The 27,152-nt window shown below is 48.2% G+C and overlaps 2 protein-coding genes and 1 non-coding gene across 3 annotated transcripts; 1 reads left to right on the top strand and 2 right to left on the bottom strand.

Annotated features, from left to right (window-relative positions):
- Window positions 1–333: 333 nt before the first annotated feature.
- On the bottom strand, window positions 334–20,335 carry LOC119341286 (subtilisin-like protease SBT6.1). The gene is made up of 10 exons (XM_037613167.1): window positions 19,684–20,335; window positions 19,009–19,137; window positions 17,713–17,865; window positions 17,136–17,252; window positions 16,281–16,465; window positions 15,062–15,325; window positions 13,789–14,875; window positions 11,881–12,393; window positions 1,298–1,343; window positions 334–1,220 (listed from the first exon to the last, which is right to left on the bottom strand). The coding sequence occupies exons 1-10, from the start codon at window positions 20,212–20,214 to the stop codon at window positions 1,129–1,131; spliced, it is 3,117 nt and encodes a 1,038-aa protein (XP_037469064.1). The 5' UTR covers window positions 20,215–20,335; the 3' UTR covers window positions 334–1,128.
- A 313-nt stretch (window positions 20,336–20,648) lies between these two features.
- Window positions 20,649–20,799, top strand: LOC119342294. Its single transcript, XR_005165516.1, has one exon. It is a non-coding gene; the product is annotated as a U4 spliceosomal RNA (small nuclear RNA).
- Window positions 20,800–21,174: 375 nt separating this feature from the next.
- Window positions 21,175–25,854, bottom strand: LOC119338014 (protein disulfide isomerase-like 1-5). Its single transcript, XM_037610304.1, has 12 exons — window positions 25,175–25,854; window positions 24,944–25,073; window positions 24,647–24,812; window positions 24,273–24,391; window positions 24,008–24,088; window positions 23,824–23,910; window positions 23,593–23,664; window positions 23,447–23,515; window positions 23,129–23,206; window positions 22,867–23,001; window positions 21,739–21,792; window positions 21,175–21,647 (listed from the first exon to the last, which is right to left on the bottom strand). Exons 1-12 carry the CDS (start codon window positions 25,666–25,668, stop codon window positions 21,465–21,467), a joined length of 1,668 nt encoding a protein of 555 aa, XP_037466201.1. The 5' UTR covers window positions 25,669–25,854; the 3' UTR covers window positions 21,175–21,464.
- Between the last annotated feature and the right edge of the window lie 1,298 nt (window positions 25,855–27,152).

The raw sequence follows: 27,152 nt of genomic DNA, 5'->3' as shown, positions 1-27,152 counted from the left end.
CTCCCGCTTCCAGCCTAGCCGCGGCATAGCGCCTTGTATCTCCCACCTTCCACCTCCCACCACACCGTGTCATAGCCCCCACAAACAGCCCTTGCAGCGCCTTCGTGTGGCCTCATCGCCCTGCTTGCAACTCCGGCATGCGGCCTCGCAGCCTCGCAGCACCACCAGCAGGCTGTGTTGCCGCTTGCAGCACAGCTGCCCTCAGGCAGTGAGGATGACAGCTCTGCCTGCAAACGGTTGCAGCTCCACACACCACCACCCGTCGCTCTGCTGGTCTGAGGGCAGGGGAAGCATGGTAAGCGAGCGACACGGAACCTCACGCCATTGGCAGCATTTACTCCAGAAAAAAAACCCTCATAAACTGCTGAGGCCTTCCTCTGTTTTCAGATGAGCTCGTCCAGTACTTACAAGCTGAAGCATAGCCACCCTGAAAACTAGAATGGCTTACTGACCTACAAGAAGCAACTCATCCTTTCACAAAAGAAAAGAAAAAAGGAAGAAGAAGAAGAGATGAAAAAGAAAGAAAGAAAGAAAGAAAGACGTCAACCCTAGCCTCTTCCTACTGAATTAGCTCTCGCCTATTATGTGCCTCTTCCTACTGAATTAGCTCTCGCCTATTATGTGCCAGTTCTTTTCACGGCTTAAAAAATAAGCCGCCTCCTCCCCAGTTTTTTCCATAAGTCGCCTCCCTCATTCATTGGGGCTTTTGAATTAGTTATGGGATTAGTAATCTAGAAGTCTCAACAAATTTTGGAAGCGGCTTATTTTTTAAGCTGGGAAGAGGCAGCTTATTTTTTAAGCCGCCTAAAAGAACTGGCCCTATGTCCCAAAGCAGTCTATTATTATTATAGACACAGAGTTTGTTACAACTGGATGGCGATGGCGATGGCGATGGCGCATGACACAAAATGTTGGAACATAGCCACGCAGTTGCAGAGGTGTTTGACTGGGCTCTCTTCGCACATTCTAAACATGAGCCACCACGACTTGGACCTCGATTGACATCCATTGCGAGCTTTTTTATGTCCAGTCAGTGGACCGATGTAACTTCAGTTATATCATGTACCATGGCAGATGGCCAGACACGCTGGAGCCAAAACCTTCTTTGGCCCCACACAAGTTTCCATGTTATACCGAACTTGACAGACGACCGGTTGCGGACCCTTTCCTTGGTCGACGGCGCCTTTGTTGCGCTCTGCAACTGAGGTACACCAGAATGCCTGTGTGTTCGAGAAGGAATCAAATGAGAAATCACACGCCTTCCTCATACATATGAAACTATGCGTACGTTACTTACAAGTAGTGACAGCAAAGCAAGCAGGTACCATCCATTGGCTTGCGACCTGCATAGTAGTAAAATCATCACCTTAAAGTCAGCACACTCCAGGCAATGACCATATAACATTGACCAGGATAAGATTAACTGCTCAAAGCAATGGCCATATAACATTAGCCTAGGATAAGATTGACTGCCTTTTCAGCCCAAACTAGCTTGTCTAAGAAATACTCATAACAGTTTACTGGTTAGATCAGCCTTAAGTAATACTCCCTTTGTACTAAAGTTGAGACACTTATTTTTGGACGGAGAGAATATCTTCTAACAATAACTAGATAGCAATCTTCCCCTCTGTTCTATTCCAGCGAAGAGACTCTAGAACTAACTTTCTATCCTCTACATGCGCAAGAACATTATTGTAGTTTTCTCTCGGGTTCAACCCACCCCCATATCTCACCGACCATTTTCCTAGGGATAGGTCCTGGTTTTATATCTACATTCCATCTTCCATCAGTATTCAGACATACATTCCTGTTAACTCTGACGTATTAGATTCCTTGCATCCTGTACCGCTGTGGGTCTCATCTCATTCAATTCCTGTCAAGGAGCCAGGCAGCTTCCAACAACCAGCTACCACATCAACCTTTACCGATTTGCACGCTCTATGACATACTAGGTTCCTTAGGGGAAAATGTTCTTACAATTCAGAAAAATGTTCATTCCTTGTTAAAAAATATTCATACATTTTGGAAAAAATATGCATCCCATATATAAAAAATGTTCTTATGCTAAGAAAAGTTGGTGTATTTAAAAAAATGTTCATGTCAAAATATTTTGTTTTCCCAAAAGGTTTTTGAATATATAGTATGAAAAATAAAATATTCACATATTCAAAAACAATCTTCCTGTTCTATAACATGTTCGTGCAAATCTGAATTGAAACGCTCCTGATAATTGGTGACACGTTTTCCCGTATTCACCGACAGAAAATGCAGGTCAGAGAGCCTTGTTAGAACAAGCTATGTCTTCAATGCAGATCATAGGTAGAAGAGATCACCGCGTCCACACACCGTTACAAATCACGTTTACTCAAGTGCCAGCCGTTGTATGGAATGTTAGACCTTTCAACCTGAGCATTGATAGTTGTGGATGACACTAGAAGAGTTGGGACAATTTTCGTTGGTTTATTTCTCACACAATGCCATGCCAACCTGAGGGGTTGGGGATACATATTTATAGGCTGCTAGCCAGCCAAGGCATATGCTAAGATGCTGCTAAGATGCCAGTCTAAGATGCTAGTCTAAGATGCTAGTCTAAGATGCTAACTGACAGTCCTTGATGGTCAAGAACAGAACTCTATCCTAACAGCCAGTCCTTGATGGTCCAGGACTTTATCCTCCTAACTGCCACAAGGACCATGTGCTGCAGCCCCACAAGGACCCTAGTACACAGACTTATCCATCATTCTCCCCCTAAGTCTTGTACGTCGTCTTGTGGGAGAGTTGAATCATCCCAATCCTGGAGCAAAGTTCGAGGAACTTGACCCTCCCAAGGGGCTTGGTGAGCAGGTCTGCGAGCTGATCCTTGGTGTTGATGTAGCTCGCCTCGATGCTCCCTTCTTCCACACAGCTGCGGATGAAGTGATACCTCAGTCGGATGTGCTTGCTCCGTTCGTGGAACACGGGGTTCTTTGCCAGGGCCAGGGCGGACTTGCTGTCCACCAGGAGCTGCACCGTTTTGGTGTCTTGAACGAGAAGATCACCAAGCAGTCGAGCAAGCCAGAGCGCCTGAGTGCAAGCGGTGGAGGCCGCTATGTACTCAGCCTCACAGCTGGACAGGGCCACCACCTGCTGCTTGACTGATTGCCAGCTCACGAGACACTTGCCGAGGAAGAGGAGGATCCCGCTCGTGCTCTTGCTGGTGTCGATGTCGCCGGCATGGTCGCTGTCGCTGTACCCGACGAAGTGTGCCGCCCCAGGACACCTAGGGTAGTGGAGGCCGTGGTCGAGGGTCCCTGCTATGTAGCGGACGATCCTCTTCACTGCCTGCTGGTGTTCCGACGTTGGTCGCTCCATGAACCGACTGACATAGCCGACGGAGAATGCCAAGTCCGGCCGTGTGTGAGTGAGGTAGCGAAGGCTCCCCACAAGGCGTCGGTACTGCGTAGCATCCACTTCCTCCGTCATGCTGTCGCGGCTTAGTTTCAGCCTCTCCTCCATCGGAGTGAGAGCTGGATGGCAGTCGGTGAGCCCAGCTAGCTCAACGATGCGCTTGGCGTAGGCGGACTGTCGAAGCGCGATCCCGGAGTGGTCCTGGTGCACCTCAATCCCTAGATAGAAGGAGAGGAGCCCCAGGTCACTCATCTGGAACGTGGCCTTCATGTCTTCCTTGAACGCCGCCACCTCTGCATCTTTGGTGCCGGTGATCACCAGGTCGTCAACGTAGACGCCCACCAGCAGGGCATTTCCTCCACTCCCCCGTCGGTAGACGGCAGCCTCATGCGGGCTCTGCTCGAAACCCATCTTCTTCAGCGTGGAGTCCAGCTTGGCGTTCCACGCCCTGGGTGCCTGCCGCAGGCCATAGAGAGCCTTGCGCAGGCGGAGCACCTTGCCCTCCTGGCCGGGAATCGTAAACCCCGGTGGCTGATGCACGTAGACTTCCTCCTTCAAGTCGCCGTTGAGGAATGCCGACTTAACGTCCATGTGGTGGACACGCCAGCCCTCCTGGGTAGCCAGCGCAAGGAGAAGTCGCACGGACTCCATCCGTGCCACGGGAGCGAAAGCGTCGTCGAAGTCGACTCCTTCCTGCTGCAAGAAGCCTCGGGCCACCAAACGAGCCTTGTGCTTGATGATGGCGCCGGCTCCATCCCTCTTCAGCTTGAACACCCACTTAAGGGTGATTGGGCGGTGACCTCGAGGGAGATCAGCAAGCTCCCAGGTGCGGTTTTGCTCGACCGCATCCATCTCCAACTTCATCGCGGCGCGCCATGCCGCGTCTCTCTCGGCCTCTGCAAAGGACCGTGGTTCGCCGTCTTCACACACGAGCTGTAGCTGCGCCTCCAGGTCACGTGGCACCAGTCCTGGCACCGGCTGGTCGCCGAGCACATTATCCATCGTACGGTACCGCAGCGGTTCGCCTCCATACCATGCGTCGACCCGCTCCTCGTCGTGAGTGAGCGGGGAAGCGAACTTCATCGGGTTGTGCTCTGCGTGAGCTGGTGCTGATGAAGACGAGCCCGGAGTGGCGACCGCCGGGGCTGGAGTATGCGGCGTCGCTGGTTGTGGTGTCGTCGGTGTAGCAGGCGCCGGAGTCGATGTAGTTTTGGGGGCCGGGGTAGACGTGCCCGGTGAAGAGGAGCTGCTTGCTCCCCCAGCTTCCTTGAAGTGAGCGTACTCGACAATGAAGTCGTCATACGTCGGCGTCGAGCCGTCGTCCACCGCCTTGTCCCATTGCCACCCTCGCCCTTCGTTGAACACGACGTCTCGCGCTGTGCGCACACGTTGTGTCTTTGGGTCGAGGATGCGGTAGGCCTTTGAGCCCTCCGCGTAGCCGATGAAGACTCCCGGAGCGCTCCTGTCGTCAAGCTTGCCGATGTGGCCGAGCTCCTTGGCGAACGCAAGGCAGCCAAAGACCCGCAAATGAGAGACCGCCGGCTTCCGCCCATGCCAGGCCTCGTACGGAGTTCTGCCGTCGAGTGCCTTAGTAGGAGAGCGGTTGAGGATGTAGACGGCTGTTAGCACCGCCTCTCCCCAGAAGACAGCCGGCATCCCTCTCTGCTTGAGGAGAGCCCGAGCCATCCCCACAACCGTCTGGTTGCGCCGCTCGACGACGCCGTTTTGCTGCGGGCTGTACGGCGCGGAGTAGTGGCGCTGGATGCCCTCATCGACGCAGTACGACGCGAATTCAGCCGCCGTGAACTCGCCGCCGTTGTCAGTGCGCAACACGCGCAATTTGCGGCCGCTCTCCGCCTCCACACCAACCTGCGCGCGCCTGATGGCGTCCGCCGCTTCTCCCTTACTGCCGAGGATCATCACCCACATGTAGCGGGAGAGATCGTCGACGAGCAGCAGGAAGTAGCGTCGACCTCCTGGTGTGGCTGGCGTCACCGGGCCGCACAGGTCTCCGTGCACGAGCTCCAGCTTCTCCTTAGCCCGAAAACTCGCCTGTTGGGGAAAGGGGAGTCGTCTTTGCTTTGTCAGTACGCAGATGTCGCAGAACTGCTCCACATGGTCGAGGCATGGCAGGCCTCGCACCATCTCCTTGGCACTTAGACGCTTCAGGGCCTCAAAGTGAAGGTGCCCAAAGCGCTCATGCCACCGCCACGCCTCGTCGTCTCGACGGACAGCGAGACAGACCGGTTGTGCCACCTGCACATCAAGGACGTAGAGTCGATTTTCACCTCTGGGCACCTTGGCGAGAAGGCGACGCTGGCGATCCCAGATGTGTAGGACCCCATGCTCAATCAGCACGCGTGAGCCGTTCTCATCCAGCTGTCCCAAGCTGATGATGGAATTCCTTAGCGCGGGGATGTAGTAGACACCGGTGAGCAGCCGGTGCTCTCCCATCTTGGTGGTGAAGATGACGGAGCCGACGCCCTTTATCTCCACAGCGGAGGCATCCCCGAACTTGACGGAGCCTCGCGCATCGGAGTCGAGCTCGGCGAAGAATTCCCTTCGACCGGTCATGTGGTGGGTGGCGCCGGTGTCGAGGCACCACCCCGTAGCCTTGTCCTTCCCGGAGCCATCGCCGAGAAGAGCATGTGCTTTTGGCTCATCGAGGTGGATGAAAGCCTTTGCGACTGGAGTCGCCGAGGGTAGCTCAATGCTTGCATGCGCCATGAACAGAGCCGTCTCCTCCTCCTTCGCCTGTGCGACGTGAGCCTGGCCTTGTCGTGGTTGCCGACACTCATTGGCCCAATGGCCAAACCGGCCACAGTTGTGGCAACTGTTGTCTTGTGCCGGCCTGGGCTTGCCAGCGGCGCCGTCCTTGGCGCCTCCGCGGGCGTCACCTTCGGCACGTCCTTGTGCCCTGCCCGGGGGGCCTCTTCGCGCCTTACGCTGCTTGCCACGCTTGCGGCCGCCCGTCGAGGAGGAAGGCTCCCCCTTCTTGTCACCAAGGCTGGGATCCCACTGCTCCCGAGTTAGGAGCAGCTTCCCGCCGGTGGTGACGGGCCCCGAGGGGGGCTGTGGCTCGTCGGTGTCGACGACCTTGAGTCGACCTATCGCCTCCTCGATCGTCATCGTGGAGAGGTCCAGCAACGACTCGATCGAGCGAGCCATCTGCTTGTACTTCTCGGGAATGCACCGAAAAAGCTTCTCGACAGCTCTCTCCTCGGTGTAGGTGGCATCGCCAAACTTCACCATCTTCTGCAGCAGAGTGTTGAGACGGAGAGCAAAGTCATCAACGTCCTCACTTGGCTTGAAGCCCAGGTTCTCCCACTCCTTACGAAGTGCCTGCAGGGTGGACTTGCGAGCACGGTCGCTGCCGATGCGTGCTGCGGCGATGGCGTCCCAAGCCTCCTTGGCAGTCCGCTTGTTGGAAAGCGAGAACTGCATCTCGGGCGGGACTGCGGCGATGAGGGCGTCCAGCGCCCGTCGATCCTCTAGGTGGTCGACGTTGCTGTCCTGGACTGCCTCCCACATGCGCCGCACCTGGAGCCTGACCTTCATGATCCCGGCCCACTCGACGTAGTTGGTTTTAGTGAGGGTAGGCCACCCAACACTGGAACCAACATCCCTGACCACAGTCCGGACCTCGTAGAGGCCGCGGTCCTGGTCGTTGCAGCCGCCGTCGCGGTGCGCGCCTCCACCTGGAGCGCGGGCGTGCTCGGCTGCCCACTGCGCCGTCCGCTCCTGCGCCACTTTGGCGCGATCTGCGTCGGCGCCGTCGTCCGCAGGCGCGGAGCTGCTGGAGCTGCCGGGGCTGCCGCGGAGTGCCTTGGCATCCGCCGTAGCCTCACGGGCTGCTTCTGCTGCTGCTGCTGCTTCTACCTCCGCCCTGGCTGCTTCTACCTCCGGTCTGGCTGCTGCCAGCTCCGCTGCAGCCAGCCTCGACACTCTTGCCGCCGCAGCAGCCGCTGCTACAGCCGCTCGCTCACGCTCCTCTGCCACGGCGCGCTCGGCCTCTTGCCGGCGCCGCATGCTCGAGGTAGCCGTGTGCTGAGAGCGACCTGCAGACATGGCTCGCTGCAGGGGGGCTGTTGCGTGAAGAGGAGGCTGATGAAGACGAGCTGCTGCTCGACAGTCCGGAGGGAGGAAGGTAACCAGAGGCAGACGGAGCAGCTGCTGCTACCGACTTGGGCTGCTCACAGGAAATGCTCAGGGTGCAGGTTAACGAGGCTCTGATACCACTTGTTAGACCTTTCAACCTGAGCATTGATAGTTGTGGATGACACTAGGAGAGTTGGGACAATTTTCGTTGGTTTATTTCTCACACAATGCCATGCCAACCTGAGGGGTTGGGGATACATATTTATAGGCTGCTAGCCAGCCAAGGCATATGCTAAGATGCTACTAAGATGCCAGTCTAAGATGCCAGTCTAAGATGCTAGTCTAAGATGCTAGTCTAAGATGCTAACTGATAGTCCTTGATGGTCAAGAACAGAACTCTATCCTAACAGCCAGTCCTTGATGGTCCAGGACTTTATCCTCCTAACTGCCACAAGGACCATGTGCTGCAGCCCCACAAGGACCCTAGTACACAGACATATCCATCATGGAACAGGTCCATCTGTGTATAAATCTGTTTTGCACTTTCATGCCACCGCGTATTCGTCTAGACACTTCTCTAGCCACAAATCATGATTTCAGGAGTAGGTGCCGCCGAGTTCCATTCGTCCGTGTCCTTAAATGGCCTTCCTGTTCACAAAAGCTCTGTGTTCTCTATAGTCTTAATTCCCAATGTGCATTTCAGGATAGACATTAACCTGGCACAAAAATAGTTGTGCAGCAGCTCTGCCTTCTAAATTCAGGGCCTGTTTGGTTCATATACCAAGTTTGCCAACATTTGCCACACTTTTTTTGCCATACATGCCTAAGGTTAGGCAATCAAAATTGGCGCCACAAAATCAGACACAATAACTTCAGGCCTGACCCCTGCGCCGCCACTCCCTGACATCTCAGGGGAACCCTAGCCCCTGCCACCGGCCTTCCTCCACCATCTCCTCCCGCTGGCGTTGCTGCAAGCCCTTGCCGTGCTGTTGGCGGTCCCTGTTCCCAAGGGGGCGGGGAGAGGGGGGAGGGGGGGATTGCCTGTGGTCTTCGTGCGGCGGCCTTAGGATGGTGGCGGTGGCGCTCAATGGGGCATGTGCTGGCGCATCCACCCGAGGGGCTGAGTTGCGGTGGCGAGGTCCTTGGCCTCCCGTCTCGGCACTTGCTCGGGGCGGAGGAGGCTCGGGCTCATCCCAATCTTCCCAGCTGCTCGTCCCGGAGGCGCAATTTCCAGCAGTTGTGGCTTCGGGCACATCAACAGTGGAGCAGCGTGGTTTTGATCTGGCTGCTCGCATAGCTTGGTGCAGCGGGGTGGCAGCCCAGCCTCCTAGCTCTGGTGGTTGCGTGTCAGAACGTTTGCCTCCTGCGACACTGGCAGGGATGGTCACCGGGTCTGTGCGGACTCGACCAAATATGACCCTCCCATGAATGAAGGCAAGGGAGGTGGTGGCTCAAGTGTGGCTTTGGGGCCATCGCTACGCTGGTGATGCACGGCTCAACGGGTTGGCATACCGATGATTGTTGTCAGTTGCGTGGGGGCATCTGATTGTGCCGAAGGCTTGCCGGCCGCAAGATTGCCCATGCACCAGCGCCCATGGGACGCCGTCGAGGAGTGTTGTGCCCCCCCTCCCCCTTCGTCATCAAGCGTTCCATATCCGTGAGCGTGAAATCGGAGTTGTAGCAGCATAGAGTAACACGATGGCGACGATGCTAAGCGGTGGCGGTCGGGCTTTGTTGGGGCAAGGTGTGCTTCTTTCTCTTGCAAGACTCGTCATAGAAATCAAAGTAGCCTAGTCCTCAACATCTTTGGCAGATTGTTTGGCATCGGCCAACAACGATTTCACGTGTTGCGTGCAGCGAGTGATCTTGGTTGGTTTTCCACGGTTAAGGAGTCGCGGAGTTGTAGCAGCACATAGCAACACAGTGGCGACGATGCTAAGCGATGGAGGTTGGGCTTTGTTGGTGCAAGGTGTGCTTCTTTCTTCTGCAGGACTCGTCATAGAAATCGGAGTAGCCTAGTCCCCGACATCTTTGGCAGAACTTTTGGCATAGCCAAACAAAGATTTCACATGTTGCGTGCAGCAAGTGCTCTTGGTTAGTTTCCCGTGGTGAAGGAGCCGCATGCTCGAGAAGTGATGATGATGACAGTTTGCTGGCAATCTCGACGGCATTCCTCTCTTCGACAGTGTGTAGCCAGGTTGGATGGGTGCCCTGCGTCATGGGTGTGATGTGCCTGTTTTCGCATGTTTCCTATTAATTAAATGGGTAATTCTCTTCTTAATGACTCCCTTCGTTCCTTTTTTTTTGCCTGCATATAAATTTTCCATGGAAGTCTACTTGTCGCAATTCTTTCCAACTTTCCCTCCCTTTCCTACCCGGCTGCACACCCGCAGTAACTCTCTCTCTCTCTCTCCGCTCCACGACTCTTCTATCTCTTCGTCTCCTCTCCCACCTTCAGCAATCCCATCTGCTCTTCCCCTTCACCCTCTCGTACGTTTCGCTGCCATCCCGCTCATCCCGCCTTCCCTTTGTCCTCCACATCCCACTCCCCCTTCTCCACGCCCTGCTCCTCATGGACGAAATCCATGCATGGTTGTGGGAGGAGAGCTTGGTCGGAGAGGACAACGGCATGCTCACGGACGGTGGCGGCCACTCAGAGGACTGCGCGCCAGCTGCGTGCTCACTGAAAGTGGCGTTCACCGGGAGCACCGCATGCTCATTGAAGGCGGCGTCCACGCGATGGCCCGGCGGCGTCCACCCAGACCACAATGAGCTCCAAGAAGGCGGTGTGCACGCGCTCGACCACATCATGCTCCGGAAAGATGGCGTGCACATGCTCACAGAGGGCGACATCCACTCCGACGACAGTGTGCTTGTGGAGGGCGGCACCCATCTTGACGACGGCGTGCTCACGGATGGCGTCGTCCGCCTAGTGCTGGTCAACACGTCGAAACACGATCAACAGAGGAGATAAAAATTGGAAAAAGATCGACATGGAAAGAATCAATTCATAGCGCCGTCGCTCTCCTCGAATACGTACATAGAATTGGGGTTTAGGCTAGCCATTGCATGCATGCTCATGGTGTGGGAGAGAAGAACAAGGAGAGTGAAGGGGGTTGTTCTCTTCATGGTGTATGAATTTAGACATTAATTCCGAGTTTCAAAGACCATAGGGGTAAGCAAATTCTCGATGTGCTAAACTATGGCGGGCAGTTCTGTTTCGGAGGCAGCCCAATGCATGTAGCTCCCGCTTGCGCAGGGTCCGGGGAAAGGTCCGACCACTTGGGTCTATTGTACGCAGCCTTTTCCTACATTTCTGCAAGAGGCTATTTCCAGGACTTGAACCCATGACCTCATGGTCACAAGGCAGCAGTTCAGTTTCGGAGGGAACTGGAAAATTTGAGCACAAAGTGTTTTGATCAAACCAAAAAATTTGGCCCCAATTCCACCAGTTTTCAGCGTCTCTTGGTATGCTTCCTTTCTCCTCATATGTGAACACCATGAAAAAGTGTAGCGTCATGGAACGGGCACCATGGAAGTGTAGTCATGGGACGGGGAGAGACAGATTCTGCGCATGCAGAGACGCATGCGGAGAGATGGAGAGAGAGGAGTACTACGTGCGCGCGAGATTTGAGGCGTGGGGCAAGGAGAGCCAATCGTTTGCATGCACATCATAACTACATAGCAGTCATTTGTAACAAACCAGGGGTAAAATTCCAATTTTGACAAAGAAATCCTCTCCTTGGTATGTGGGCTCTACCTTACACGCATAGAAAAAAAGGACAGGAGGGAGTAATAGATTGAGCCCTAAGGGCTCCAGTTTCAAAAATAAAAAATCGGCGTCACATGTTGCCACACATTGCACGAAAAGAATCTTGCCACAAGTGCGGCTGCAAACCAAACAAGGGGCTAACTCAGTCAAACTTGCCTAATTTGTGGTGTGGCAAGGTGTGGCAACTAAACTTTATGGCAATAAGTATAACAAAAAATCATTGAGAAACTGAAGATGGACTACAAAAACTATAGTGGATCATAGTATACCATTTTGAACCACAAGCTCAGCTGCTGCTTCTCTCAAGAAGCCAGAACTACCCCAATTCAAATAACCCAACACTGCTGGATTATAGACTAAACATGGAAGAGTTATACTTTTTAAGCGAAAAATGAAAGAACTATATCAGCAATAAACTTAGGCTATTGCAGAGAATATTTGGCAACTGTTTTCGGCATGAAAAAAGGGCAAACGGTTATATATTAATAACATGCTAACCTTGATGGTAGTCAGTGTTTAGTGTTTACATAAATTGTACAGCTCAAAGGGATCACTGAACCTACAGAATGAAGACAGGAAAGGAAGGCAATTGTTAATTGACAGAGAAAGGCAAGATATGATACCTCTTCATGGCTGATAAAGCCAAAATAATCTCTATTATCATCAAATTTATTAGCACTCGGTGCTAAAATGGATTTTTGCAAGCCAGCTTCATCTTGTCTCTTGTAAGAAGATTTTATTAATCGATTGGGACTACTAGAAACTTCATTCTTTTGGTATTCTGGCAGCTTTCTTGTTGTGCCTGTTAGTTGGATACCATAACCTTTCGTACCCCAAACTTCAAATCGGGAATCCTGGTGACATATCAATTCCTTGCCAATGACAGATGAAAACATTGAAAAATTTACATCGGGTCTACGCAAGGGTTTCTGGATGTTCTCAAAAACTGGAAATTTTAACCGAGTTGCTTCTGAGAAAAGGACAGGATCTCTGAGTCCATTGCCAGCAAACTCCACAATTTTTCTCAAAAGCCAATAACAGTTTGTTACCATGTGACTACTGTCAAGACAATTTGAATCCCCATATACTGCAATTCGCCCTTCGCCTGCTTCAAGCATACCAAGAATCGAGGAGAGCTGACATGAAGAAATCAATAAGCCTTGGATACCAAATCATATGATGATATTGCATTACCTCTACCAAATTATAAGACGTTTTTGTAGGCTAAACTAGCATACAAAAACGTCTTATATTTTGATACGGAGGGAGTATGATTTGAAATTTGAAAAAATATATTATTCAATGCAAGTAATAAACGATCGATCAAACTATTCTCATGGATAAAACTGTAAGTCCAAAACAAAATATAACTTCGCATCTACATGGAGAACGAACAGGCCAGCAGCACACTTACTAGCATTCTATTAATGGGATAGCTGCTTAAGCCACTACTGAACCATACCAAAGGGTCAAAGCGTCGCAATAAATATGTTACCTATCTGCTCTAACTGTATTTTTTTAAGAGTTACTCCCTCCGTTCGGAATTACTTGTCGTAGAAATGGATGTATCTAGATGTATTTTAGTTCTAGATACATCCATTTCCGAGACAAGTAATTCCGAACGGAGGGAGTAGCTGTTATCATCTTCCTCGCGCCAACAATGGGGTGGCATAGAGCTGGGGACTAAGTAAGCGTATGGCAGACGGTTGCAAGAACCAGCCTGAGATGTAGCCTATTGTGTGTGTGTGTTGCCTATGGTTTTAATTGGACTTTTACTTTCTTTTGATAAAAAATCTCTGACATTGTTTTGCCTTCCTACTTAAGGAAAAGATGTGAAAGCCTTCATGTTCTCTACAAAAATCATCTTCAACGAAAACAACTTATATAGCTGGACGTACAAAGAGATCAGCTGGAAGATAAATTTCGATAGGGAAAAACTCCAGGTTGATTCTAAAGCCACCTAACCCCCTGAATTTAAAGCTGTATATCCTACGACCAGAACTTCCAAAACCAAAGCGATAAACCCCTAATCCAGTGTTGGAAACAGTTTTGACCCACTGGATGACAACTGGAAAATGATGTGGAAAATTTAAACAAAGACACCACCTCCTCTGCTGTCTTCTCAAGTGAGCGTCACTTGGCAATGGCGAACCAGAGTCAACTCCTGGCATGCCTGACATGACAAGACCACTATCTCTATCGCAAAATCACTCTTAGTCTCTTACATTTGTTTATCGCATTTTATTACAGTAAATCAAACAATCTAAATACCTAGAGCTTATGTCTGGCCAACAAAGTGCTTTATGGAAGTTCAAGGGGCTACCGTACAAGTAATCATCATCCAATAGCTAGAAACTCGCAGATAAAACAATACTCCCTCCATCCGGAAATACTTGTCGGAGAAATGGATGTATCTAGATATATTATAGTTCTAGATACATCCATTTTTATCCATTTCTGAGACAGGTAATTCCGGACTGAAGGAGTATGATATAAAAAGGAGTCCAACTAAACAGGAAATGGATGCTAACCTTGCTCTTCTCCTGGGACTGGGAGTTCTGTGTATCTGGAGTTGAGCTATTCTGTGCAGTTTTGGGGTCTTCCTGGAGTTCGAAGCCATGCAAAAAACCTCCTGCTGGGAATTGCACTATATCAGTCCCAGAAGCATAGTGGGACTGCTCACCATTGATTGAGAAATCACCACTCAATATTTTGTCCCCAAAAGCAATGCCAAATGGGGCCAAAAGTTCATTAAGCGCAGGAATATTTGCACCACCAGTAAGCGGACTCCACCAACTGCGGGTATTTTCATCAAAGAATGTCATCTTCACCATGGTATCAACATGATACCATTCAGCAAAAACAGCAAGGCCGAGCCCCTTGTGTACAACATCATCCCTGAGTTTCTGAATCTCTTCACTGAAGTACTCGTCCTCAAGATCAACCATGAGCAGTGTACCATAATTGCTAGCGTCAAAGCAGGTAAGTGGTGACCCAAGGGTCTCAACATAGTATCCTGCATCTCTCAGCATGTTGAACAGTATGTGAAAATTTGTGTGTAAGTGGTCACCATGCCAATCAAGGATATCATTATTCACATTAAGTGAATCCCTCGGAACATATCCAGATGGGTACTTGATGTTATGAAATTGGTCCCACAGTATTCTTCTTGACCTAACAGGTGTTTGAACCACCCTGACCTTCAGGTAAAGAACACACGTACTACTCCGTGGGCTGCTTTCCCCCTCAGTAGCTGGGCTGTAAATCGACAGGGTAACATTGCCACTAATTATGCCTGAAAACTGAGAACCTTCGTCTTTAACTTGCATGTGCAGGGCAAGGTACCCTGTCCAAGGCCAGATGGTGTCCGAGTAGGTGAAGTGAACAGTGAGAAGATTGCCCACATCTTCAGATGGCTGCCATACAGGTGGATCCTTAACATAACCAATCACCCCCATCCCATTAAGAATTGTAGCATTGAATACTACTGGCATGGCTCCAGCATACAAAGGTTGCCGACAAAAAGGCCAGAAGTAGGGACAGTCGGTGAAGTCAAGCATGTTAGGAAATACACTTGCTCGTGGTTGGTAATTTTTCAATATTTCATATGATTGCCATCTGGAAATGGATAGTAGAATAAATGAGCGTGACTTGAGCAACCAATGAAACAAAAGAGCAGGCAAGGATGACAGGATACATTCTCTGGTTTCTGAACCATTGCACCTTACAACTGGAATGCATCTGAAATGTCCAACACACCATACACCTATGAAGAGATATGTAGAACAAAAGCAAGAAACTTACAGATCAGGCTTGCCTGCACCCTGCTCATATATATTCGGCCCCACAAGCTTAGAAGCACCCTCAACAAGGGCCTGTTTCATACTAGCAGGATTAAGGATGGATTTCCGCTTGTCTTCTGGTATAACACTAACAAGCAAGCATACTGCTCCAGCAACCACCGGGCTTGCAACACTTGTACCTGAAAGAGTCTTGCAGCCTGTGCTGGTCTTAGAACCCATTATATCACGACTGTATGCGACAACATCAGGTTTTACACGGCCATATCTGCAGAATTGAAGACATAAATTCTGAGGATGCTATTTCTAAATGTGAGAAATGAAACGAGTGTAAGAGTAAAGTTGCTTAGCGCTGTCAAAAAAATCCATCACCACAAAACAATGAACATGCACCACCTTTCCAACATCCAATTATTTGCTTCAGTTTTTTATTTCAGTATCAATTACAAGCTAGCTATGACTAATAATGTATAGCAGTTAGAGGTACAGAAAATAGTTAATGTATAGCAGTTAGAGGTACAGAAAATAGTTTTCCTCGTCAAGTCGTCATATTAAAAAAACACAGATATGTCGCACTAACATCCCAAGCAAGAAATTTACACAAAAGCATTGTTTTTAAGGCGTCCTGCCTTGGAAGCTTAGGCGACGCTTAGGCGGTAAGGCGCCCTGGCAGCGCCTTACAAATATGCCCGCCTTAGGCGCTTAGGTGTCGCCTAGGCGCTAGAGCGGGTGGTGCTCGCCTTAGGTCGCCTTACCGCCTTAAAAACAATGCACAGAAGGTACAAAAATTGAAAATTTTCACACTATAACCGAAAGAGGTGTAATTATAACAGCATAAATACAGTCATCAGATTAGAACTTGACATGAACTAATTTCCCTTGACCCCAAAGAAGATATTATGTTTTAAGAGAAACTGCATCTCCCATCTTTCGTGTGCACTTTGGCCAAGTTTAGTAAGCAAAAATCTAGCAAAGACCTTTAACACAGAGGAAAATATGAGATACCCATAACCTACACCTTCAATATAATTTCAGGATAGTACAGATATAGCAAGCTCACAACTGTGCTACAGCTTCTATAGGCTTCGCACACTGTTCTAATGCATTCCTAACCAATATTGGCTTTTTCAGGAGGTACAAAGCCCAGCAAAATTGCCTTCGGAGATATTAGAAAATTAGTGACATACCAAGAAGACAGTACACTATCAAGTTAAAAAATGTACCCATGGGGAAGTTCCCAGGTAGTCATGCCTCTAGAGGAAAATGAAGCTATGTGGTTATTGTAATCAATACCACCAACGCCAATGACGTCGCTTTGGTCCGCTGGGTTATTTAATGTGCCATAGAGAGGACCATCATTTCCAATAGCTGATACCATAATAATGTTGTTTGCTGTGAGCTCCCAGACCTACAGAACAAATTTAGAAAGATTTCAAGACCCTGATAAAAAATTATTTAAGATCCCCAAAGTTTACTCATTAGCAGCAGAAAACATTTGTTAGCACTGGTAATTTGGACTGGTTCTTTTTTTACTCCAGTAAGCAGAGAAGTACGCAAAACTACACAATTAAGGGGAATGCATTGAAACGAAAAATAAGAGAAGACAGCAACAGTTGGTGTTGCTCAAGTCAATGACCGCGAACATTCATAAAGGAGATTTGCCAAGGAATATAAACCCATAGTTGGTTGAAACTCTACGAAAGTACATGTGTTCCTAGTGAATTCCAATGCTATGAAATTACTACAAAATCCTTCGTTCAGAGCAAGTCCTTAATTTGGTCAATAAGTGGGCCTTCTTCCCATTATTGGCAGGTCAATAAGCTCACCTATTTATCTACAACCCAAAAAAATACGATAATTAATTGACAAAGAAAGACAGGACTTCTGTAGCTATCAAGGATACTGCCAGTTACTAGTAGCCCATCACTAGAGAGCTATGAGTTACTATCATTACTTAGTAGCTGCAAGAGCTATCACATTTCAATGACATGCAGTAAAAAACAAAAGTCAATGTAATACTAATAAGTGAGAAGGCAAAAGAAAGAAATTGGAGTTCAGTGATCATAACCAAGTTCTACCTTTTCCACAAAGGGGAGATCCAGGTAATCAGGTCCACCAATACTCAAATTCAATACATCCATACCAGTTGCCATCGCATAATTAAATGCATCCAAGAACCATGATGTGTAGGATATCTGCACTGCAAGGAAAAGGTAATTCTCAAAATCTTACCAGCACAAATTTTGGCATAATTAGTTGTATTTGCTTCAAATAAATAGTAAAAATTGCTCGCAGAATTTTCACAGATACTAGTAACATAGCATCTCAAGGTCTGGTGATTCTAAATTGTATTTTACGTTTATAAAATGGAGACATGCTGAGAGCATTAAAACACTGTAAGACTCATGGTTTGTCTTTCCAAAAAGTTACAGTTCGGTTTCCTTAGTTTTGAGGACATTTGCAAATGCAAATACAAAGAAGATGGAAAGTACTCCCTCCGTTCGGAATTACTTGTCGTAGAAATGGATGTATCTAGATGTATTTTAGTTCTAGATACATCCATTTCCGAGACAAGTAATTCCGAACGGAGGGAGTAATTATGATGGTGCAAAAAGCTGGTGGATGCGCTTCATATATAGCAACCAAGTCCAGTACCTGAGCATCTGTGAACACTCGAAATGCATATATCTCAGTGTTTGGTGCAAATCCAGGACATTCTGGATCTTGACCAGCAATCACTCCAGCTACAAATGTTCCATGTCCAAGGTTGTCATTTAATGTGTCTTCATTTGTCCAATTTGTGCGCTCCTGCACAGTTATGCTATCTTAGAAAGACTCCACTTTTTGGGGGGAGTTTTATCTCATATGCAAGAAAATGGTGTAACTTTAATTTGTCCTGCACAGTTAATCAGGATAGCAAGCTCTAATTTCGTTTTCCATGCGAGATAATACAAGCATAGCAGTTTCCCCAAGGCATTGCCACCATAGTTTTGTGACAGGCAGACATGAATTAATGTTGCAATATCTCAGAAGTACTTTAGTCAGGACAACAGTGTTAGGTAATAACAATAATAAGCTACGAAGCACCATACGGCCAGGTCCGGTGTACCCACGTCCAAGACGCGACGGATACGGATGCGATACGCGTATTCCCAGAATGTCGCTTCTTTCGATTAAAAAAGGAAAGAAAAAAACTATACGGACGTGGGACGTGGGATGATGGGAGCGCAGCCCGAGCCCAATAGAAGCCTGGTGCAAACCCTAACAGCAGCTCTCTCCCTCTCTATTCCCACAACCACAGGAGGACCAAGGCAGAAGATTGGATCTTTGCGACCGCACACGCACGCTGCCGCCTGGAATCGCATCGCCACCATGTGGATTCACCTCTCTAACGCCTGGAGTCGCCCATGTCGCCGCCTCAAATCTTCTTTGCCGCCGCCACCCGTCACCGGTAAGGTCCTCCCTAGTGCTCGCGTGCTTGCTGGGAGCTGCTGGGTGCTGGCCGTTGGGTGCTCCGGCGCTGGGCTGCTGGGCTGATGATGTTGCTTGTATGCTGCTGACCTGCTGATGTTGCTGCTAGGGAGTGAAAAGAGGCACAGAGGCGACAAATGGGACAGTATTTTGATCTCATCTCATGCATTCAATTATTTTGTGTCTTTATTACATGACATTTTCTGAACGATCGATATAGTCGTTGTATCGCCGTATGCCAGTTTCTAGAGATTGCTGTATCCTGTGTCACCATATCCGTACCGCCGTATCCATGTCGCCGTGTCGGTGCTTCTTAGTTAATAAGTGCATGTTAAGATATTGTGTGTGTTTTCAAGAGCAGAGACAAACTTCCACAAGCAAAATTGTTTGCCTAACTTCCTCCAGATTCATGTTTTTCTACCTCTTGTGTACATATACTGGACCAAAATCACCGGTGACAAAATTTACTCAATATCATACCTTAATATTGCGAAAATGTGGGTGATCTGCCCGAATACCAGTGTCAAAAATGGCCATTTTGACTTTCCTACCAGTGAAGCCTCTTTCCCATAGTTGTGCAGCTCCAAATAGAGATGTCACATGTGGTCTCTGTCAAAGGACACGTGTTACGGTACTAAAAACATGACAACAAGCAGGCTGCATGAAAATTCACAAAATCCAAGGTGTCTAGATGATACAATCCACTGTTTAGAACATCGCTCTGGCGTTGCAACTTAGTGCCATAGCATCATGCTAGTTGGGAGCCGTTCTAGCGTTAAGCATTAAGCAGAGCATAAACTGCATAGCACGTTCATTTTCAGTTCCAGTTTATATATAAAAGACTAATGTTCTGGAGTCTTTTTACAAAAGAAGAAAACAATAAGGTTAACATTCTGGACCAATTTTAGCAACTATAAAAGTACAAATGAAAATTTTAGTTCTATACAATGGTTTGCACAAGAAGTTGACATTAAGAACATAAATGATGTTGAGAATGGCCTTCAATTCCATTGAATGTGACTGGTCTAATCCTTTTCCGAGCTTGCGATCTTTATGTACCCCGGTCCGGTTGCAAGCTACTACTAATAATTATCAAACAAATTATCATGCGTAGATGTTTCCACCATGAGCAGCGCTGTGCCAAGAGAAATGTACCCGCATTTGAAGCTTCCGCCTCGGACCACCAGAAGAGGAACTAGCATTATTGCTGGGAACCGCGTCGTCGTCGCCGCCGCGTCCCTCCTCCTCGAACGACATGGCGGTGAAGCGCTTGCCCCGCGCCCGATCTGCGGACAGGGCGGCCCGCGAGTGGCTGGTGTCGGGGTGCACGTCCCGGACGCGGGCGAGCGCGCGGAGGGCCTCGGAGACGGCGTCCCGGTGCGCGTCGCGGATCTCGAGCACGGCGAAGTCGGTCGGGTGCGCGGCCGCGGGGTTCCGCCGCTCCACCCACCGCCACGGCCCGGCCTCGCGGGGGAGGCCGTCCTCCAGGTACTCCCGGTGGTCGTCGGCGGGGCGGTACTCGAGGAACCGCACGACGTACCTGCTGCTGGCTAGGGTTTCCTCCCCGCCCCGGGCCGGGGGGTCGGAGGAGGGGAGGAGGGCGCGGAGCGCGAGGAGGAGGAGGAGCGGGAGGAAGGCCGCGTACGCGGCCCTCCTCTTCTCGGCCGCCATCGCGGGCGGCGGCATCGGCGCGATTCGCCGGAGATCGGCGGCCCCCGCGCGGTGGCTCGCCGGAAATGAGCGATGGGTGGGTCGACAGGACAAGCAGAGAGCACGAGGCGCTGCGGGTGTTACGATGACGGGGCGGCACGGATGCCCAGCACACTGACCGGTGGGCGCACGCGCTGCGCTTCAAGTAGCACACTCTTTTTTTTTGGAGAAAGCGGCTTTTTTCTTGGATTCGGCTGCCTGATCCAGTGACCCTTATCCAGGCCCACTGGAATCGGGGCCCAAGGTTCGAGACGGCCCACGCTCGTTCCCTGGCTTGCCCGTCCGTGAGTGAGTGAGGTGCGTCGGTTGGCTTGCTGGTCGTGGTGGGATTAGTCCCACCTCGCTCGCGGAGGGGGGTGAGAGGGGAGGAGCTGGGTATAAGAGGGGGGCGTGGGCGGACGGGATAAAGCATCTTTGCGCTTGGGGCAATGACGCAGCTAGTGAGGTTATACCGAGGCGCGTCAATTGCTGGTTGAAAACTATTTCCAAACCCCCTCTTTGGCCCTCATGGGCCACTGAGAATTTCTGGAAGGGCTCCTTCTCTTCGGAGAGGGGAAAGCCCTACAAATCTAAATCAAAATTTAGCATGCTTTTGAGCTGAGCCTATACAACTAATTCAAAATCTGGCATGCTTTTGATCACTTTGTTCTATTTTCCTTCATTTACTCATGGCATTCAACTTTTCCTCTTGTAACTGTGATCTCTTTGTTTGGTACCTTCAATTTTTTTGCAACAAACTAAGTTATGAATTTAAATAACAAAACCGTTGGACCTTTATAAGGAGTTTTGAAGCCAAACTCTCATGAATTTTCAAACCAATAAATAGTACTCCCAACATAAATTGCAATCATTCTCATCTAACATATCCAACATTTTAGAAAATCTATTCTCATCTAACATATCCAACATTTTAGAAAATCTGCTTGAGCTTCAATATTCATGCAACATCTGATATTAGAGTTCCTGACTTTATTACTTTCATCATTATATAATACATGAACAAGCTAATTCAGACATGTGGTACACCATACATTGCCAACTGACGTGTTAGAACATGTGGTACATCATCATATATGTTTGATTTTAGATGTCTACTGTGTATAACCGTGACCAACCCCTACTCTATTTGCTTCTCTACAAGGCCATGCTCCATGGTCATGCCACAGCAACGCACATACGCTGTCATTTTCCTTCAACGCGCCCAGCATGCTTGAACCAGCAATCTACTATAGCTCATCCTTGACATTGTCAGCGGCAGCTACTGTTTCGACCTCAGGAGTTTGGAGCTTCTCCTTGATTTCAACGTCCGAAATCTGCAGCTTCTCCTTGATTTCAACGTCCGAAATCTGCAGCTTCTCCTTGATGAATCTCGCCATGTCTTTCAGGCTTAATTTCTTTGAAAGTTTGATCTGCATTTCCAAAAGGAGAGCAACAGTATATCACTAAGACATGGTGAAGGGTAACTTATGGCGTGTTTGAATTTTGTTTCAGCAGACGTACCGGGTTGGTCTTGTCTTCAGCAGGATAAAGCAAGAGTGTGGGGTAATTGTTTACCTGTAAGAAACCATGGGGAAACTGTAAGCTAAAGTTATACCTTTGATGGGTCATTACGGGTTTAGTAGATCTATTCATTCAGCAGAATGGCAAAAAATTATGCTTCCAGGGTCCAGCATTCAAATGCAAAGGAACTAGAAACCTTCAGATCTCTTTTCACAAATTTAACTTTTAATAAACATCCTAGTTATCACCCATTCATTTATGACACTCATTAAGCTTTTCTTCCTTATAGCGGTTAGCCTATATGTACAGTCATAAGTGGCAGCAATTCCAGAACCTCATCTTCAACATATACGAAGTCATTTTTCTGCTTATTCTTTATTCACAGAGCTATCTTTGAAAGTCCATGCATGGCATCATTTGCAGTGAACAACAAACTCTGTTTTTTTTTTTTGCGGGAAACAACAAACAAACTCCACATCAATATTTTACATTCGCAGTAAACAACAAACAAACTCACCCTCGTGTATGTCAATATTCATGTGTTATGCACACATTGTTATGGGCTTAGTTATAAATTTCATGGATGTAACTATGCACGGTCCAAAGCTTATAAATTCATAAAAACAGTTATTACTTTTTAGAGCAATCTAATTTAAAGTTTCACAAATTGTCTAAAAAACACTTAGGGTGATAATTCAACGGACATAATTCCAACAATAGTTAACTAAATCAGCAATCCAACAGATAACGTGAATGTATCAGAAGTAATCTCTTTCATATGATTTTCTTTTCTGAAGGCACTTAGATAGTACTCCCTCCGTTCGGAATTACTCGTCGCAGAAATGGATGTATCTAGACGTATTTTAGTTCTAGATACATCCGTTTCTGAGACAAGTAATTCCGAACGGAGGGAGTAACTAATAGCACATAATCCCAATACTTCAATGAAAACTACTCCCTCTGTATCAAAATATAAAACTTTTTTGTAGACTAGTTTAGCCTACAAAAATGTCTTATATTTTGCTACATAGGTAGTATAATTTAATGGATGGCATAACTGTGGTACAAGGTTGAAAGTATTTGATCTCTATGTTGTGGGCATATGTGATGGTACAGCAAAAGGATTACCTGCAATTTTGGATGTTCATTCACCGAAGCATCAATACGTGCAAATTTAAGATTGTCCAAACCACTGAAATGCTTGGCCAACTTCTCAATGTTTTTACTGATGGCTTCACAGTCAACACACCAAGGTGCATGAGCCTATGGTTTTCAATGTAAAAAAGGGTGTGAGATCTTGGATAGAAATAAAAATAGTTTGAAAAATGACGAATCATGAGTATGGGAGTATACAAAGTTACAGATAAATAACTTGAGTAAGATCAAATACCTCAAGGAGGACATTGTGAGGGCTTTGCAGGACAGAAGAATCAAATGTACGTCCAACAACCTTTTCAACAAGTCCCTTCTGCAAAATGGTGGGTGGGGGTCAAAGGCTAAGTCCAGGAATACTAATTACAAAATCTTCACAGCATTCCCTATATGTTAACAGATCTTATTAAGAGAAAAAAGTATGCATGTCAGGAGCAACAAGTTCATATGTTGCTCACATCTTAACATGAGTTGTATTTGAGTTAGACTGCTTAGGGACTTTGAATCCTGACACATTAACTTGCAAGAACCAAAACTTGACAAAATTAAAGCTTACTTCTTGTGGTACTGGTTCTGAGCGGAAGTATGGAGGGAGTGTACCATCCAAAAGGCTTAAGGAGAACTCCTGTTATTCAGTGCATGGTCTAATTAATCAATTTGCCTCAAGTAACATACCATAAAATCAAATAAACAATGCATTACCTTTAGGTTCTTCGCGTTAATATCTGCCTCCAACAGATATTTAGTACCTTTGCTTGTATCAAATGCTGTAACCTGGAAAACTTTATAGTTTTAGCAACAGGCTATATCGTTAAACAATACGGAAACAACTCCCACCATAATGCACACATGTGCACACCTGCATCTACTGGAAAAAGATATATAATATGGAAACATCACTCCAGAATGAAATTCATAATACTATGAACGTACAGTAGGTTTATCTCCTTCAAGGCCATAAAGAGTCAGGAATGGTTTTGCAAGGTTTTCTTCAGCAGTGTCCACATATATAAACATTATCTGCAGTGCCAGAAAGAAACTATTTTAGTCATTTGCATGATATGACAACAATGGACAGGACACAGGGCAGCTATCTGTTTATATCAAACCCGCACACCTTTGTCTTAAATCCTCTGGCCACCTTTTGAACAATAGATTCAAGATCTTCAAAATCATAAGCCTCTGCGAAGGTGAAGACCTAGAACAAATTTGCAGAAACTAAATCAAATTAACCATGTGAAAGACAAAGAGTGCATTTATAATTTCCTACTATCACTTTACAGTTATAAGGCTTATTACATAGTTTTATCCACTAGGGAGGAATGTGGTGTGTATCCAAAGTGCACTTGTGTTAATATTTAAGAAAGGCTTGGAGTACTAACCTGCAACTTAATTGGGCTTGAATAGACTTTAGCTGAGTTTAAATCAGTGAATGCAGTAATTAGTGGGAACTTGTTAAGCTCCACAAACTGCAATATCTCCTTTTCTTCAAATGCTCCATCTGTAAAATGGCATTACATGAGTTACTGGACAAATCATAAATTTATGACTGTTACACTTACAATAACTATATTGTACACCAAATGGATAAGCATGAGCAACTGGCTGAAGCTTAACCCAACATTATCTTTCTTTTTGGTAGCAACTTTTAATAATGACTAAGGATTCCAATTCATAAGTTACTCATCAAATCATGGCATGCAAAGCCAGAACGCAAATAAGGAAAAAATGGAACATGTGCATATTAGATACTTACCAAACTTTTCAAACTTCTCTGGTTCGCTTTTCACAAGGCCCAGGAATTGTTCTTCAGATGCAATCCCTGGAAAAAGAATCTTGGCCACATTCCTATCATTGGTTTCTACAAACTGCACTTCGTTTTCAGCAGTCGCTGCCTTCACAAATTCTTCGTGGTCGGCTCCCTGTCGAAAATGGATATGAATAAACAATGTTCAACAAAACTGAGAAAATGCATAACATCATTCTCAAGTTTTTACCCAGAGAGCAAAACATAACCTGCAAATTAAACATCTGCATGAAGCATTTCGCATACCTCGTAATTCTTGAATAAGCCGAGAGCAAATGTCTGGCCCTTCTTAAGAAGTTCCTCAGCTGAATCCTTGGACTCAATCCTAATGACTGGCGTGCCGGTCTTCTTTCTAACCCAAGTAACTATCGCGTCCCTGTCAAGAAGAAAGACAAAAGGCCTATTAGTCAATTCGTCGAGCAGATGAAAGGCAGCTGCCATATCATGGGAAAAAAGAGGAGCAGCCAGCTCTCTCACTTGGTGTGGAGGCCGGTGTAGGCGTGCTCGGTGCCGTTGACGAAGAGGAGCACGGAGGGGAAGCCGTTGACCCCGACGGCGGAGGCGGCCTTGGGGAACCGCTCCCCGTCGAGCTTGGCGAAGGCGACGGCGCTCCCCATGGCGCGCAGCGCCGCGGCGGCCTCGGCGAAGCGCGGCATGAGCTTGGCGCTGCGCTCGCACCAGGGCGCGTAGCCGAGGAGCAGCAGCTCCGGGTGGTCCTGCACGGCGCGGGCCGCGTTGTCGTTGTCGAGCACCAGCACCATGGACTGCGTCCGCCGCACCGCCTCCGCGCCCCCGCCCCCGCCCCCGCCCGCGCCCGGCGCCGCCTCCTCCTCGTCGTCCACGGCCAGCAGCGCCTCCAGCACCTCCGAGTCGTCCAGCTCGTCCAGATCGAGCTTCGCCGCCGCCGCCGCGGACACCGCGAGCAGCGCGGCGAGGAGCGCCGCCGCCGCGAGGAGCCGCGTCGCCCTCATCGCGTCCTCCTCCGAGATCTAGGAGACGAGGGAATCCCGCGCGCACGACGACGCCACGAGGAGAGCAGAGGGAGATCGAACGCGTGTGAGAAATGGAACGGGCCGCGGCGTGCTATTACTAGTGGTGAGGTGCTAATGGCGACTGGCGAGGGAGCTCGAGTGTTCAAACGGCAATGACGAGCGCACGCCGCTGCGCCGCGGCGGTCACGGGCGGGCCGCGGATGAGGCTGGCGGGTGGGGCCATGCCGACGGCGGGGCCGCCTGGCAGTGGGGGCGGCCGGCGAGCGGGGACGTGTCGGCGAGACGGGACGGGGAGCACATGGGGTTGGGATCGCGACCGCGTGATTGGTGGTTAAGCTAAGCTAAGCCGGTGGAGCTGCATCTGCATGTGATCGGTGAAGGAAGGTCAGCTCCCCTTGGCTTCTCTAACGAGGTCAAAGGCCTTCTTTTTTTTGTCCGGATCAAAAATAATTGGAGGGGGTTTTGCTGGATTCATATACTCCCTCCGGTCCTTTTTACTCTGCACATTGGATTTGCCGAAAATCAAACTTAACTAAGTTTGACCAAATTTATATTAGAAATTATTAGCATCTATAATATCTAATAAATATAATATGAAAATATATTCCGAGATGAATCTAATGATGTTGGTGTTGTTATGTAAATGTCAATAATTTTTTATATAAACTTGGTCAAAGTTGGATGAGATTGACTTCAGACAAACCTAATATGCAGAGTAAAAAGGACCGGAGGGAGTACAATATAAATATTTTTTTTGCATTTGCTATCCCGCGGTTAACTAGAAACAAAAAGTTATATTTCAATCGATCCGGAGGGAGGGAGAGAGTGGTGTGGCCCCAAGCTCGAGCCGACGAGGGTGAGCCAAGATATCGCCGGAGGAGGGGACGAAAGCGGTCGGCTGGTATGGGTGGGTTGGGTGGAAGGGGTCGAGTTTTTACTTCTTGAACCGGGCATAAACCCCTTTTCGTTACAAAGCATAATGAAAATACAATTTGTCCAGATCGAGCAAGATATTGTCGAAAGCGAGAAAGGGGATAAGCGAGTTCAGATTACTATAAGTAAACCCACTATACGTGCTCGCAATTGACACACAGCATGGGATGAGAACCGGATTGCACCACAAAAACTAAACTATTGGAGATAAGATAAACCTCACGGTGTTCGGACTATAGCATAGCCAAAAGACAACATCAAATGTCGAGCACACAAGAGCCTTCAAGCAGAACCACATGCAGCAGGAACAACTTCAATGGCATACGGAGAAGGGAGAACTATTACCCGTGTTTGGCCTCGGTGCCCTCCTGGATCGCTGCACAATTCATCATCATGTGGGTACCATTGCTCCAGAGCAGCGTAGCTCTATATCTCAGCGAGTGAAAGTGCATTCTTTTATAAATGGAATTTTGGCAAAGATTTTATCACGTTGATGGTTCCTTGGATAATTATTGTGGAGATGGTTGCTC

The sequence above is a fragment of the Triticum dicoccoides genome, chromosome 7B (genome assembly GCF_002162155.2).
Source record: "Triticum dicoccoides isolate Atlit2015 ecotype Zavitan chromosome 7B, WEW_v2.0, whole genome shotgun sequence".
Lineage (NCBI taxonomy): Eukaryota > Viridiplantae > Streptophyta > Magnoliopsida > Poales > Poaceae > Triticum > Triticum dicoccoides.
This window is presented reverse-complemented; position numbering and strand designations above follow the sequence as displayed.